The sequence below is a fragment of the Alligator mississippiensis genome, chromosome 1, assembly GCF_030867095.1.
Source record: "Alligator mississippiensis isolate rAllMis1 chromosome 1, rAllMis1, whole genome shotgun sequence".
NCBI classification, from domain to species: Eukaryota; Metazoa; Chordata; order Crocodylia; family Alligatoridae; genus Alligator; species Alligator mississippiensis.
In genome coordinates, this window is record NC_081824.1 from 236,008,684 (window position 1) to 236,025,714 (window position 17,031).

At 43.0% G+C, this 17,031-nt stretch overlaps 1 protein-coding gene across 2 annotated transcripts in view; it reads left to right on the forward strand.

Annotated features, from left to right (window-relative positions):
* The window catches only part of MAP4K3 (mitogen-activated protein kinase kinase kinase kinase 3), a 143,669-nt gene that overhangs the window by 29,128 nt on the left and 97,510 nt on the right, over positions 1–17,031 (forward strand). For both annotated transcript variants that reach the window (XM_014598208.3, XM_014598209.3), the window contains exons 4-8: positions 1,736–1,800; positions 4,744–4,799; positions 7,852–7,899; positions 11,741–11,783; positions 13,113–13,185. In XM_014598208.3, coding sequence (XP_014453694.2) covers positions 1,736–1,800; positions 4,744–4,799; positions 7,852–7,899; positions 11,741–11,783; positions 13,113–13,185 — 285 coding nt within the window. The remainder of the gene's footprint in view (positions 1–1,735; positions 1,801–4,743; positions 4,800–7,851; positions 7,900–11,740; positions 11,784–13,112; positions 13,186–17,031) is intronic.

Genomic DNA, 17,031 nt, shown 5'->3' on the forward strand with positions numbered 1-17,031 from the left:
TCCATCTTTGTCAATGTGTGGCCAAGAAGTGCTTGAAGTGAGCATCACCAGCCAGTAAATCTTTATTATTCTGTAACAGCTCTGCAATGCTTCAGCCAGTTCTGTTTTATCTGAGTCTACCACTTTGGAGACCAGCTTGGGAAAAGAGGTAGAGGACAGACCAGATAATAGTTTTGTGACTCAGTGTAGTGTTGGTCAGTAGAAGATAGTTTAGTGCTCCTGCTCATACTCATGTTGTCATGGCATGCAGCAGTGCAGATGTGAGGTTGTTCCTTCTCTTCATTTGCTTTGACAGGTAGGAACGACCCAAGCCCTCCCCTCTGGTTCTCCAGTTTGGTTCCTGCTTCGCATGGTAACAAGGCTGCCTCCATGGTCACATTTACTACCATTTTTCTCACCAACTGAAATTACCAGTTTAAAAAAGAACACAAAAAAATGCCTTTATTAGGGAGCCTGTTGCACTAGTGCTGCTCACTTGGAGCCTTCAGCCTTCTAACTCTTTTAAGATGAAGAGGAGAGCCTCTGCTGCCACAGTGGATTGGGTCAGGGTTGAAGCAATTTTTGGAGTTTTTTGACAAAACCTGCTGGTTAGCAGGCCTGATGGAGGAAGGTGACAGGCTATTCTTGAAGCAGCTGTGGAATGAGATAGGAGCTGAGGGGAGCGTTTGGGCTGTGAAATACAAACCTAGTTCTTGTGCTATTATTTAAGCTTTCCCGAAGAAAAGTCTTTCCTCAAACCAATCAGATTTGAAAGAAAAGGGTACCTCAGGATTTGAAGGAAGTTAAGTGATCTATATGAGCACCCAGCCCCCCAGCTCAGACTACCACTCTGCTGAGTGGAATACGCCAGGGGTGTTAAACTCATCTGGCACTGTGGGCTGGATGAGTAGTATGGGCCCGCTGACCTCCTGTGACATCCCCTTCGCTCCCCGCAGGCTGGATCCAGAGCACACAGCACACCACTCTGATTGTCTGGGACATACACTACACAGCGCCCTTGCCAGCTGGTCCAGGACCCATGCTGCATGTGGTGTCTTTTCTGGACTGGCTGGGGCAGGCACTACATGCAGCATGGATCCTGGACAGCTCACCACATCCAGCAGAGTCCTGAACTGGCTGGAGTCAGCTTTGTGTGCCCTGCTGTCCTGGACCGGGCACCCTGTGCAGCATGGTTCATGTGCTGTGTGTCGATCAACTCTGAAACCCAGAGGCCAGATGATGGGACTCTGCTGACCATATCTTTGACACCCCTGAAATAGGCCAACAAGCCTTCCAGGTTTTGCTCCTTTTAATGCAAAACAAGAGGAGACACCTGAAAGAGTGGGAAAATCAAGATTGGTGATTGGTCATTATCCTTTCAATTGGAGCAGGAGAGTCCAGCATCTGCAGTCTCCCAGCTGATAGAGCTGAAAACAAATTAGCCAGGAAGCAAGAACATTCACATTGTTAGGGGAAGTGAAGGAATCTTAAAAGTGCACACATACTTCATTTATCATTTTTGTCCTTTTAGTGCAATAATTTGTGGAAGTTCTCATATCTTTTTCAAGTAAGAATATTCGGAATGTTTTGTTGGAGAATAAAGGTGAAACTATACGCTCTCTATTTAGATTTATATTTTATTTAGTATACCGGCTCATTAAATTCTATTCAGCAGTGTTTAAGTCCTTTGATTTAACTCTTAATAGTGAAGATTTGTAAGTATAAACGGCAAATAAATGCTTTCTATCACTTCTAGACGAGATAAGCTATGGATTTGCATGGAGTTCTGTGGAGGTGGTTCTTTACAAGACATTTATCATGGTAAGCCAAAATTCAACTTCTATGAACAATAAATAGAGTTTACTTGAAACCATAGCTATTTATAGTAGGATAAAATAGGAAAGTTTTAAAGTGGAAGGAATCGTATCTTAAGCCTAGTAAATGTTTTAGTCTTTAATGTCAGTTTTAGATTTTTATGTGTTGGAAATATTCTAGGTTACCCAAACAACCAAAGTTACCTACAGATTTCTGGAAATGCAGTTGAATGGGAAAGTATCATATGTATTTTGATGTTTAATACTTAATAAAATTAAAGACTATATTGTAAATATAAAACAAGGAACATGCTTCTAGTTGTGCAGCTCTACAATATATCCACTTTGCTGCTTAGTAAATATATTTTACATACGAGTACCTGTATGTCTTTGGGATAAATGAGCACATTGTCACAGTTTATATATTGCATGTATTTGTATATCCTGTCCTACTTTGATATTTGTATTGCAGTGTATTTCAGGGTGTAAATACTTTAAAAAAAAAAAAAAAAAAAGTTTTTGCTGAAGCAGTGAGACCTGCATCAAAAAAACTAGGGGTGCACCAATAAAGATTTTCTTGGCTGATAGTGATAGCTGATTACTAACCAGCCATATCGGCTGATACTGATCCAATAGCCAATTTGCAGGAGTGCAGCTGGGCAACTTGGAGACAGACCAGTGTCCAGCTGGTAAGTCTGTGGTGGGGAAGGGGCATGGGGTGGGGAGCAGATGGAGGTCTCCATGGGAGTGGGGCAGAGGCAGACACTGTCCAGCCAGGGCAGTGAATGCAACCCTGGGGCTGGGATGGAGCTGTGGGAGGCTTGTTAGGGAGGTTGGGAGTGGGGGCGGCTCCCTGCTGCTACACACACCCCCAGGGGAGGCATGGGGTGCATATGCACTCCCGGATTTGTGGGCGGGGCGAGGGTGGGCTGCCCACTGCAGGCTTGGGGCCAGGGGCTGTGGCAGCCTCTTCCCAGTGGGGGGGCTGGGCCAGGGCTGTGCTTGGAGCAAGCAGGGGCAAGGTGGGCAGTAGCAGTGCTGGGAGGAGTGGCTATGGCAAATTTTAGGATAGGTATAGCCCATCCTGTGTCCACCCCTCCTAGTGCTGCTTCCGCTTGCCCCACCCATGCCTGCCCCAGCCCAGGTCCCTGCCAGATGGAGGCTGGCACAGCCCCTGGCCCCAAACCCATGATGGGCGGCCCACTCTTGCCCTGTGCACAAATCCAGGGGTGCACGTGACCCTCATGCTTCCCCCAGGGATGCACGCAATGGCTGGGAGTCATCCCCCCTTCCGCATGCCCCGCATGCCCCCTGGACAAGCTGCCTGTAGCTCTGTTCCAGCCCCAGGGTTGTATTCACCACCCTGGCTGAGCAGAACCTGCCCCTGCCCCACTCCTTCCCTCTCTCTGGATGCCTCCATCTGCCCCACGCCCTTTTCCCCCCCAGACTTACCAGCTACACACTGTTTTCCAAGCTGCCTGGCTGCATTCCTGGCTGAGTGCATGCTGCAGCTCCGCACATGGATGCAGCATTATCAGTGTCATTATCAGCTACACGGGCCAAAAAAAGCCAAATGACGATAATGTTTATTTTCTTTTTATTGGTGCTGATCTGCTATGCCACTGATATATTGGTGCACCTCTAAAAGAAACAATGCTTAGAAAATGGTCGGACAAGCTTTCCAGATGAAGATCTACTGTAGATCAGAGAAGCCATCAACTTTTAAATTGCAAAAGCTATTCCTGCTGTGAGCATCACCTTCTGCATATCTTGAGGCTTATCATAACTGTAATCAAAGTGAAGAACCAGTTTGCGTGCTCAAATCATAATAACAGCTTAGTCATTTGGGTGGCGTAGTCAGTCCCTGGCACTTCTGCTACCATTGATAAGAACACCAATTATCATGATAGTTTTTTATCATGCAAAACACCTGTATATGAGGAAATGAGCTCATTTGAACATAAATGTCTGAACAGCTGTCATTGTAGTAATGCTTTCCTGTCTCTGTTGAATTTGGCTTCAGCCATGCTATTTAGAGAAATTGTGCACCCATTTAATTAGTTTCCAAGCTGTCTCTCATTCCAGTAACACCTTGGGGCTTAACATTTAGAGCCTACTTAATATTTTTATCTTGTATTTCAGTAGTACTATTTCTCAATTTATTCACAGCTAAAATTAATTTAAAATGTAGTGTTCTTTAGTTGTGGTCGTTAGTTAGGTGCCCGAGTGTAAGGCAGGGAGGCAAGTGGCAGGGGAGGATAGGCATGATGCAAGGTAGGGGCAGAGTGTGGAGGCACACAGGGGTGAGAGCAGGTAGCAGGGGGGGTCAAGTGGTGGGAACAAGTAGCAGGGATCAGGCTGCTCAAGTCCTCTGCCACCTGCCCTCCCATTGCCTGCTCCCCTGGTGCTGCTGTTTTCCCCACTGCAGTGCTATGGGGGATGAATGTAAGATGACCCTCCAATAACTAGATTTTATATATGGAAAACTATAATACGTTTATAAATTTTCCATATATGGAATCTAATTATTGGGGGGTTATCTTGAATTCCAGTAAATGCATTACTTACTTTACATCAATAAAGGGAAGACAGATCTATATTTGTTCTTGAAACTTATATTGCAAAGTATTTCTCTCTGTTAAAGCTGGAACTTTTAAAGGAAACATCAAGTTGTTCACTACTTAGCTCCCATTGAATTTCAGTGGGGTACAGCAGTGCCCTATTCCTCTAGTTTCCTTTAAGGAGCCCCACTCTTTATTCATACTTCTGATATTTTCTTTGCAAAACTGTTTTTTGTTTCAGGGTACAAATGGTAGGACTAGAACAAAATGCAGCCAGAAACATGTGTTTACTTATAAGTAGCTGAACTTATGGAAGGAATTGAAATACAGCTTTGGAAAATAAAGAGTTCAGTGTATTTTTTTTTTTTAACTTTTTTTTCTCTTTATAGTGACTGGACCACTTTCAGAACATCAGATTGCCTATGTTAGCAGAGAAACACTACAGGTAGCTAATGTTTTGATGAGTATACAACTGTTAGTCTTCCGGGTAAAATAATAGCATGTTTGTATGTGCATGTGTAATATATGATCTAATTATATGGAAAAATAATGTTGGCTATCTTAACATTGTTCTGTTTTCTGGTAAAGAGAAGGGTTCCATTTTACAGCCTTTACAAAATCTAAATCTGCTCTGTGTTATCTGCCCCAAATTATCCTGGGGTCCCTTCAGTGAAGGAAGTTCACTCCTCTTTTTCTCCTCTTCCATTTGGATGATGAAATTGGCAAGAGGATATGAAGATTGGGGGAAGCTGATTGGTTGTTGTAGAAAATATCATGTCATAGTAATTCTTATTCTTCATGCGTTGCTGAAGGAAAGTGAAGTGCCTCATGCATATTTTCTGATTGTTATATAAACAAGTATTTTGCGTATATACTACCCCTTAATGAGTATATGATATTAAAAACTAGGGTGCTTTGACCAAAGGAAAAACACAGTTGTTTTATAGCCCAATGTTCACCTTCCTCAGTCAAAAGCCAAACCTTTTTATCAGTTTTTGAAAATCTTACTCCAGTACTTCCAAGATGAGGGATGAGACCCATTTTGCTTCTGATTTCACTGGACCAGAAATTTAGCTTTGAGTTTCTAAATGTTAGGTTCCTGAGTCTGTATTTAGGAGCCTAGGAAGTTGCCTGATTTCAAAAACAATCTATAACTCATTCATATGCGTGCAGGGGGCTAAATTTTGAGAGTTTAGACCAGGGGTGTCCAACCTTTTTGAATGTGGGGCCAGATCACGAACTTTTTTTATCACCCAGTGGGCCAGCGAGCCATATTCAAAGGCATCACAGGAAGTGGTATCATATCAGGAAGTGATGTCATATGAACTTTGACACCAATGAAGTTACAGGGGTTGACATGGCGTGCATTCCTGGGTTGACATGGTGCTGGTGTTGGGGAAGCCGTGGGGCCTGGCTGGGTTTAACCTGGGGCCCTACCAGCCTGCCAGTGCCATGCCCGGGTTGACATAGTCCTGCAGGACCCGCCTGGGCAGAACCGGGTCGACACCGATCAGGAAAAGCAGCATGTAGCTGAAGCTGGCTTCTCGTGTGCTGCTGGGGACGGGAGGAGGCCGGCCAGGTCTGCACCGACCAGCAGAAGCAGCAGCGGAGCCGTGTGCCGCTCAGGACTGATTAGTGCAGGCTTGTCCCGTCTCGAGCGGCACGTAGCTCCGCTGCCGCTTCTGCTGGTCGGTGCAGACTCGGCCGGGCTCCTCCCGTCCCCAGCAGCACACGAGAAGCGGTCCCGTCGGGGCCTCACACATGGGCGTCCGGGCCCGGAGAGCTGCAGTGCCTGGGGGGAGACTGGCCGGGGGAGCAGGCGCCACCTTGCTGTGGGGCAGGGCAGTGGGGCTGGCTTGAAGCGGGCAGGTGAGGAGGCAGGCGCGGGCCGGCAGTGCCAGTGGCTGCTGCTTGGCCTCCCGTGCGGGGCCAAGCAGCTCCACTCACCTCACTGCTGGCTGAGGCCCACGGAATGGCTCTGCTCGCCTCGCTACCACCACTGCTGCTGCTGCCGCTGCTGGCTCCATGCTGCTGCCTCTGGCTTCACACTGCCGCTGTGGCTCCATGCTCCGTGGCAGTGGTGCTGCCGCCGCAGGCCAGATAAAATGGCTTGGTGGGCTGCATGTTGGACAAGCCTGGTCTAGACCATGGGCTCGCTCAGGGCAATGGTGAAAGGGGTTAGCTGTTGCCAGCCCTGTTGCCAGACCCAAGATGTTTAAGTTAATTTTTTGTACCAAAATTCCAGATTCTTTAAAAAAAATACCCATCACAATGAGTACCACTTCTAAGCCTTTACTCATACACTGTTACATGGTGAGGACTTGGTTAAAAAATATGAGCTGTTAATTTCTAGCTGGGTGTGTCTCATACTGACTCTGCTGAGGTGCTGACATATGCCCCATGAAATATCAGTGACCCAGCCCTTTTTCTTATAGTTGATTCAAGGGGTTTCAGTCAAGGTTCCTGACTAGCTCTCCCACTAGACCTCATTTAGGATTTGATCAGATTGGTTTGTATTGCAGGAAGAGCAGTTCAAACAGGTGGTGTTTAATTTTCGATTTGATGGTGGTAATTAGGGGTGTACTGATAGAGATTTTGGGAGCTGATACCAATAGCAGATATTTAAGGAGGCATATCGGCTGATACCGATCCAATATCTGATACAACTGCCATTAGGTGGTAAATCTGGAGTGGTGAAAGGTAAGTAGGGAGGGGGAGGGGAAGGGCATGGTGGGGTGGGGCAGATCAGTGTTCCCTGCAGTGAGGAAGTGGGTAGGGGCAGGTGCTGCCCAGCCCAGGGTGGGAGGCCCTCAGGACACAGGCATGGGCTGGGGACAGCTCCCACCTCTGCTTGCACCCTGGGGAAGGCAAGGAGGCATGTGCCCCGGACCTGCACAGTGCGGGGCAGGCTGCAGCTGCGGTGTGGAGCTGGTGCTGTGGGAGGCTTTTCTTGCTGGGGGCTGGGCTTGGAGCAGGCTTTGGCAGCGCTGGGAGGAGGCTGCAGCCATCCTAAATTTTGTTGCAGCTCTGCTCCCAGCCCCACACCACTGCCCAGCTTTTCCTGGCGCTTGGGTGGAAGCGGAGCGTTCAGCTGGGGCTGTGGCAGGTGGCAGCACAGGGCTGGGAGCAGAGCTACCGCAAAATTTGGGGTGGTTGCAGCTGCCACTGGAGCCCGCTCTGAGCCTAGCCCCCAGTGAGAAAAGCCCTGCACAGCATCAGCTGTGGCTCTACCCCACAGCTACTTGCCCGACCTGCCCAGATCCGAGGGCACAGGCCCCCACCCCCCACTCCTGGGGTGCAAGCAGCAACGGGATCTGGCCCCACCCCATGAGCCGTGCCTCCATCCCACACCTATTTTTTATCTTTTCTATACTAAATTATTGGAATGTATCCTAAATCTGTGTTACCAAATATCTAGTAAATTTCTGTGAAGTGAAAAGTTTGGCTAAATGATTATGTAATTTTCTTTAGTTAAAGGCTTTGTTCTCAAATTGCAGGGATTGTGTTATCTTCATAGTAAAGGAAAAATGCACAGAGATATAAAGGTAGGTTAATTGTTTTTCAACTAAGTAAATGTTCCAACTATTACTTGAATGTTGTTTTACACATTTTTACAGAGAAATATTTTAAAAGTGTTGTTATTTTTACTAATAAAACATTAACATATAAAATGAAATTTTTCTATACAAAAGAGAAGTGTCATTTTAAAAATGTGTACTGTACATGGAAAATAATTTTGTTACATGGTTTAAACGCAGCATTTATTTATGAGTGTATTGTGACAGTTAGCTGCCACCCTGTACTGGAGGGCAGTACATGCCTTTGTTTGGATACGGGAGCATTTTCAGTTGTTCTGAGGATTAATCTTCGATATGTTTTTGAGATGCAGCAAACCCTCCTATTCTGCACCCTTCGCAAGAGGGAATAATGACTTTGCTATTCCTTGCTCTCTGTCTGCTTAGTAGCTCCCAGAACAGGTAGTTCTATTCAGCATGGCCTTTTATGGTGGAGGATAATGCCTCCTTAATGCCCCCTTCTTGAGGTTAAAAGAGCTATAACTTGGCTCTTGGTGGTAGCTTGAATAAATCTGTGTTGTACAACTGATAATGTAAAAACTATACCCTTTGAATTGTTTTTTAACTTTAATTCTTGAAAGTATATAGGCAATCTTATTTTAAATTGTGTGTTTGGGAAGAAAAATGTTCAAAAAGAAAAGTATACATGCTAATGATTTCAGATATAGGTGCTTAAGCATAGATGTGTACTGGCTTTGCAGCCAAACTCATATTGCCATTTGCCTTAGTGGGATATGTATCATAGTGCTTAGGGATGTGGGAACTCCTTCCTGTGAAAATTGTATCATTTTATTTTGAAACCAAATTTTGGACAAACAATTTGGAAAATTTTCAGCTGTAGGTTTTAAACAAAGATCACTTGCAGAAACACGATATGGAAAAAGAGATCTTTTGTTTAATAGAAAAGAGTTGTCAAATCCATAGTCACCAACAGTATCCAGTATCCGGAAGGGTAAAATACAGACCACAGTATACAAGAAACCCACAGACCAACATACATATCTGCACAGAACCAGCAATCACCCAAAACACACCAAAAAAGTGGTGATATACAGCCAAGCCCTCAGCTACCACCGCATCTGTACTGAAGAGAACACCCGGGATTGCCACCTCACCAATCTTAAAAAGGCTTTCACCCAGCAAGGACACTCCTCCAGAGAGGTAGATCGCACGTTTGAAAGAGCCACCTGGATACCACGTGAAGAACTGCTGCAGTACAGAAGAAAAACACCCACAAATCGCACACCGCTGGTTATGACGTATCACCCATCCCTTGAACCTGTATGGAAAATCCTCAAAAAATTGCAATCCATATTAGAAAAAGACCCTATTCTTAAAAAGATCTTCCCAGAGCCACCCATCCTAGCCTTCAGACAAGCACCGAACCTCACCAACCTCATCACCAGAAGCAAACTTCCTCAAGCCCAGAACACACCAAAAGGATCCAGACTGTGCCAGGACAAGAAATGCAAAACCTGCCAGCACATCTCCACCACCCCCACTATTACTGCACCCCACAACAGAGCCATCAGCATCCCAGGATCTTACAGCTGCACCTCCAGAAATGTAATATACCTCATCCAATGCACCAAATGCCCTGATGGAAGATATGTAGGAGACAACAACTGCGCACCAGAATGAATGCACACCGGAAATCCATCAAAGACAGAAACCCTCAATTACCGGTGGGGGCACATTTCTCACAGGAGGGCCACTCTCTCCCCAATCTCTCAATCCTGATCCTCAAGGGAAACTTACACAACACTTCCCAGAGAGGAGCCTATGAGCTCCATTTCATCAACCTGCTGGATACTAGAGATCATGGACTAAACATAGACATTGGATTTTTGATACATTACAATCTGCCTGGCAACTGACTCCCCAGCCCAGCCCAGCCCCTGGCTTCTTTACTTTTCATTCCATCCAGGAAGAGCACGCACCAACTGCTGCAGCTTCCTTAGCCTGACGAAGGGTTTTTGAACCCGAAAGCTTGCTTAATAACTATTCTCCAACCATTTGGGTTGGTCTAATAAAAGATATCAAATTCACCCAAGGAACCTTGTCTGCCTATATCCTTAGACCAACACGTCTACAACCTAAACCCCTAGTCACCAACATGCACTCTGACTTGACCCATGTAAAAAAAGTGACTGTTGCAAGACTCAAAAGTGTAACTTGGTGTATTCTCAAAATCAGAACATAAAAGCTATATTATCTGTTCATACTCAAGAAATAAAGTGGTCCGATTCAAAGACTGGATTTTGTTAGTTGGTTTCAGTGGGCTACGGTTCAGACCAAGAATACTTGGAAGAATTTGAAAAACAAAATGTATGTGATTCTTATGAAGTGCTGTCCAACCATGAGAAGACTCGGGGGAAAATGATACCTTCTTCTGTTTTTATTAAGTGATATCTACTTCTTTCAGCAGCTAAGTTATGTGTTTTTGTTGATGCCGTGGAAGCAACCTGACTGAAAGAAAGTAAACTGGATTATGATTCCACCAAGGCCTTAGAAACAGAATAATTTACTCAGTTCCAGTTACAAAACCTATCAATTACAAAGTCCTTCCAGGCAGTTGAGGTGCTGTGGTGATAATGAGGTCCTCTGTTCTCCTTTTTTATATCAAAACCAGTGATTGGAAAAGCAAAGTTTGTTAGAAATGTGTTTTTCTGTTTCCCACAACAGCTTGTTTGTGGTGCTGCCATCTTGCTGCTTCTCATTTATTGCTGTCCTTAGCTAGCTTCTGTCTCAGTTCAGATATGCCCTAAGCAACTGCTCAGGTTCTTCTTAAACACATCCTTTATGCCAGTGTTTCTGAACCCATGGGTCGCAACCCAAAAGTAGGTCGCAAGAATATATGAAAGGGTCGCAAACTTTAAACTTTAAAAAATTGTTTAACAAACTTTAAAAACAGATTCTCTTTTAAAGGAGGAAAACGTGGGATACCATGGCTTTTCCCATGCTGGCAGAGTTCCAACCTGCAAGAGTCTGCTTGGGCCCCCCACTAGCCCACAAACTTTGGGGCTAGGTCCTGGGGTTAAGGACAGTGGGTTGGGAGTGAGGGGCAGTGGCTCAGGGCTGGCCATTGATGTGTGCAAATGGGTCCTGGTACAAAAAAGGTTGCGAATCACTGCTTTATACAGTTGTGTTCAACTGATGTTGTTGCCCTTGATGGTCCAGAAAATATGTGAGAAGCAAGAATGCTTGTGGGTGATATATTTTATTGGACCAACTGCATGGTTAGGATAAGACGAACACAAGCTTTGAGGTATCACAGTACCTGTTCTTGCAGTAGGTACACACAGAATCTCAGGAAGGGTATTGTGATACCTGAAAGCTAGTCTTTGTCTTTTTCCAGCCATGCAGTTGGTCCACTAAAAGAATCACCCATAAGAATTCTTGCTTCCTTTTATATGGAACAATTTATAATGGAAGCTGTTATTGAGGATCGGTTTGGGGCATCTTTTCTACTTGCTGACTCCATAAAGCTGAACATTTAGCCACAAAATATTAAATTTAACAATTTACAAAACTTACTTCTGCTGTTGGAAGTCAAATTTATATACAGTGGGAAGCTCTGAAATGTATGGATGCGTAGGTCTTACAGTGTGGTGTTTGCAAACATCTGGGTTATGCAACATATCTGGATGTCATCCTGACTTTAAAAATACTCTTAAGTTTTTCAGTTGTTTGAATGTTTAATCATCCTTGGTATATTCCCCGCTCCTAGGTTCTATTCAAATCTTGTAGTTTCTACAAACTGTCAGGAAAAGCTGCACACTTTAATCGAAATGTGTTTATTTCTTTTAAGGGAGCAAATATTCTTTTAACGGATAATGGCCATGTAAAATTAGGTAAGTACTTGAGCCTTTGTCAGGTTGTAAAAATGCAGCAAATTATAACAACATTTAAAAAACTTTTGAAGTTTTATAACCTAAATGTTTGAATGACATATAATTTACCAGTAAATCTCGTTGAGAAACTGATTGATACACTGGTGTACCCACCAGGAGAGTAGTTTAAGAAAATTGTTGTAAAAAGGCAAACCTCTTAGCAAATTAGCCTGATATTGCAAAAGTCAACTAAAATTACATTCATGCAGTCATTTTAGTTTTGAGACTTGGCTGGTATATTTTTATATGAAGTAAAAAACATATAGTTTAAAAGGCTGCATATAAAAGCATCCTTTAACAAATTCTTCTGAATACAGGGTTTACATGAATCTATTTAAAAATATGTTATAGATGCAGGAGTACATTGTTTTATTTCAAATAAAGTTTGTGTAATTACATAGAATTATAGGGAGTATTTAAGTAATAACTTAGTGATTGATTATTTTCCATGTATAAAAGAGAAAAAAACGAGAATTTTCAAGGAACACTTTTATTTCCTTTAACTGGAAATAATTTCCCTATCAGAATTTGTCAGTAATATGACATGAACACTTACGTACAAAAGGAAATAACTTTAAAATGTTATAGTCAAAAACTGATTCTGTCACAGCATGTATTTATAATTCATTTGTTTTGAGCTTAAATTTTAAATTATAAACTAATATATCTGCATGGGAGTTTAAATTTGAAAATGGTGTTTAATGGAAAGTTGATAATTTTTCCAGATGACTAAGCATACTTCGTTGTTCAAAAAACATTGACATCCCAAATCACACTTAGAACTCCCTGACTGCTCTCTCTTTTTGCAGTTGCTAAAATTATTTTAAACATTTTTAATATTAATAGTCTTGACTATATTTTATTTTACAAAATAATATGCAATATAGGCTGAGCTTTACGATGTATGGTGTTATGTTCTCATTTTCCTTACACAGGTTTTTCAAGTACTGATATGCATCAAAATAAATAATGCATACTTTTTAAAATATTTTGTTTCATGGATGCATTACTACATATTCATAATGATGCCCTAAAATGGAAACATGCAAATGTTTTCTGTTACAGTTTGCATGCCATTATTCCTTTTTTCATGGGGTGCCTGTTTGAATGCCTGGGGGAATCCAATTCAGAGGATTAAATTAATGTTTATATAAACATCTTATTAGCCTCTGTCTCTAGATTTTAAGAAATTTATATTACAAAGAAGCTAAAATTATATTGTTCATAAATAATGACTTGCATATAATCAGTACTTTATTTATGAACTATCTTCTTCATTTTTTTTCGTAGCCGATTTTGGAGTCTCTGCACAGATAACAGCTACAATTGCCAAAAGGAAATCTTTCATTGGCACCCCATATTGGTAATTATTATTACTTAATTGTTAATGCAATAATTTTTTACAATAACTAAAATCAGTAATTTACATAAAAAGCAATTCTTCAGATTTTTAGAGTTTTGTTTTAAATTACTTATGGTAAATTTAACGAAACACGTGAATCTTGTGGCCAGAGTACTATTGAGCTTAATAAATAAATAAGGTATCCTCCTGTCCATCCTTGTCAACTGTCAGTTACTGAATCTAATTTTAAAGTTCTGCACAGAACTGTATACTACTACCCATTTTATTGTCTGAAATGGTGGGGTTTTGGCATTTATTAATTTGTCATTTGTGTATGCCTTGCAATTCTGCACAGTTGATAAGTGGCTATTTTACTGGTTTCTTTCAACAGATGCTCTGCTATCTTTGGAATGAATGTTCTTCCTTCCAGCCATTTCCTCTTCAAAAATCTTGTTTTAGAATTTTTTGCTTTAGTCTATGATTGAATTAACCCTTCTACTAGTCCTGTACCCCTCTATTCTTCCCTTTCCTACAATATTTACTTACACATTTACATTTTATAGTTCAGCTTTTTGTTTTACTTCCTTTGTATACTGGAAGTGATTGTCCATGCCTGCCTTTAAGAGAATGGTGCACATTCTTCACTATAAAGTGTCTCTTTCTTAAAAACAAATATTTTGAGGTCTTTTGTGTGAAGTGTATTATATACAGGTATGAGTGTATTAGGAAAAGATTCAACGTTCGTATAATGATTCTTGGAATAGGCAAGATGTTCAAACTATGTAATCTGGACCATGTTTTTAATACTGGGTGTCAGCTGGACATGGACTCACTTCCCTTTCAATATTGTACATGCAACCTTACTGTCATGACTGCAGAAATGGATTGTGGCTCTATTTCCTGGTTGATGTGTCCAGGTTCTTTTAGGTCTTTAGAATAAACCACTGCATACTTGCCAAGTTCTTCTGGTGATGTTTGCATAATTTCAAATAATTGTCATAGCCATAAACATTGGTTTTGAAAGTGTTACATGGATATAATGAAGATGAAAGGCACCAGTTTTCCTTTTCAGGCCTTCCTAGAGCAGTAGGAAGATGCATGGTCAAGCAAGACTATTGCATCTGTTAGAAAAGCTGGAATGCAGGGGGACACTACCTTGCCTCCTCTTTCTCAATAGTGATTTACCATGCATTGCTGAGGGGGTCTAGTGTAACAACCACAGTCTTCCAGCTTTTCTACTCTGTGGGGGTGTGAGATTAACCAGAGAAGGATACAGAGTAGCTGCCCACACAGTGGCCTGTGGCTGTAGTACAGGAAAACCCTACAGGAAAACCCTCGCTATTCGCAGGTTCGACATTCGCGGTTTCAGATATTCACGAATGCCGAACCTGCATCTTAAGTACACTTAAAGCAGCTCCTTGGGAGCTCTGCACTTGCCGCCACCATGCTCCCGCCGTCGCCAGCGCAGCTGTGCCCCCCTCTCCCCCAGCTGCTGGGGGACAGCATTCATAAATGCAGTGCCTTGTTCACGAATTTTGCCATTCGTGGGGGATACAAGAACGTATCCCCCGCGAATGGCTAGGGTCTCCTATATTCCTTGACAGCACACCAGTTTCTTCTGTTTACCCAAATCTCAGCTGAATATATAACATTCAGACTGGGATGCAGAAATGTGTGCGTGTTATAATGGAGATCTGCTACTAACGAGTGTTTGTGTATTCTGTATTTTAGGTTTGATGAGCCTTTTTAGTATGGTTTTTAAAGGGGTAGGAAAATGAATTGCCCTTCTCTTGTGTCTTTAGCCAAACTAGCAAAAATAAATTCAGTGCTTTTGTCCAAGATTTGTGATTATGTAAGATCTTGGACTTGCGTAGCCAAAATGCTTTACAGACTTCTTGTGTGCAGGTATCTCTTGTCATTTCTAGTGATGTCACAGTAGTAATTGAGGAACCTGGGACTACAAGCGTTTTCCTTGATCATTGATTCTAGTCCTGCTATGGCAGGTACTACTTCATGTAGTTCCTTTCATACATTATATTTAGGGATCTACTGAAATCAAGGAGTCAGGTGGCAATTTCACGGGCTGATTGATGGACTGGCTCTCATTTTCGTGGGCTTATCATGGCAGGGACCTGGTTGCAGGGCACTGGCAGTTTCATCCCTCCCTGCAGATTGACAGATGGCCCAAAACTGAGGCTTAATTACCTTGATTAAGCCAATGGAAGCCATTAATCAATGCATTATTAAGCAATAAGCATTCAATTAAACTCTAAACTGAAATGTCTTATGAAATTTAGGCTATACACAACGTAAATTGTAGCTAATACCATCACCATACTTTATTAAATGACATTGTAAAAAAGGAGTTTACTCAATGCTAACCTTGAGACAGGCAGTTCATGCCAGCTGTTAAACACTAGCATTCAGCATCCACTGGCAATTGCTGCTGACATTCTCTGTCTCTGTGGGGTGAATGCTTGTCTGTACGCTGAGATGACATGCTCAGCATCCACTGAGTTGGTTGACATGGTGTGGGAGCATTTTGCCACGGCATACAGATGTGGAAACCAGTCACAAACAGAATCCCCAAGCACAGGCATCCAGCACTCTTTGACAAAGTTCATGTAAGCAGTGTGTTCCTTGTCATGCTCTTTTCTCCATCCAGAGATTGATTACAGTACCTGAGGGTCACATCTCAGACCAGGCACATGGTTGGTGTCCAGAATCTGAGCAGCACTGAAAAGAAGGCAGCTAGTTATCTGAACCATGGTGGCAGTGACAGGTCATACCTGTACCACTGGTTCAGCATCACAGCTGTTGCCATGGACAGGTCTCTTCTCTGACGGTTTTCACATTAACAGCTTGACAGTTCTTGCGATGCCATGTTTTTCACCCAACTTATCAAATTGATCAGCTTGTATGAATGGTGAATCACAGCCTGCTGGCCTTCAAACCACATTAGAAGGTCTATGATCCCAGGTGGCCTTTTCCATCACAAACTTCACTTCATCTTGAACGTCTCCGTGTCCCAGGAGATAGTGTAGCTTAAGCATGCACTGTGTGACAAGTATGATTTCAAGCTCCTTGCTCACAAACTGCTGGTAGTACAGCACGTGCTTGGGATGGTAACAGACCATGTTAAACCACGAATTCCACCTTGTGAGCACAGGCTCTGGTGGCTGCGACACAGTTGCATGTAAGTCCCCACTTTGACTGACATGGGCAGGGGTGGGCAAAATGTGGCCCCGGGGTCCAGATGCAGCCCACCAAGCCATTCTATCCGGCCCGTGGGGCCCCTAAAAATTTAGAAAATTAATATTTATCTGCCCCCGTTGCCTGTCATGTGGCCCTTGATGGCTTGCCAAAACTCAGTTATCTTGAGGGTCGGTGGCTTCATTGGACTGTATGTGTGAAACAGTCACTTTAGAGAGAGAGTCTTGGCACAGCTTTATCGCACATGGAAAACTGCCAGCATTTGGCATATTTTGGTTTCGGTAGTATCTTAACTTATGGTGATCAAGTTTCTCCAGCAAGATGTTTGCCACTATGAAAGCCTGTACAAGGGAAAATGCTGCCACTCTCTTTGCCAAGCTGTTTTCTGTGGTCTTTTTAAAGAGCAAGGACACAGTCACTTGTTTCTTGCTCTGTCCTTCAGCCTCTGCAGCAGGATTTTGCTTCATATGTACCTCAGAATCTTACGTGTCGATTTGTAATGGTTCTCCTTGACACATCTAGAGACACATTGCAGGCAGTACAAAACAGTTTACCTCCATCAGTGTGCAAGGTTCCTGCAGGATACTGCCTTACACAATCCAGACCTGAAACATATTTGGCCCCCTTGAAGGATTTCTTCTCGGTGTTCATCCC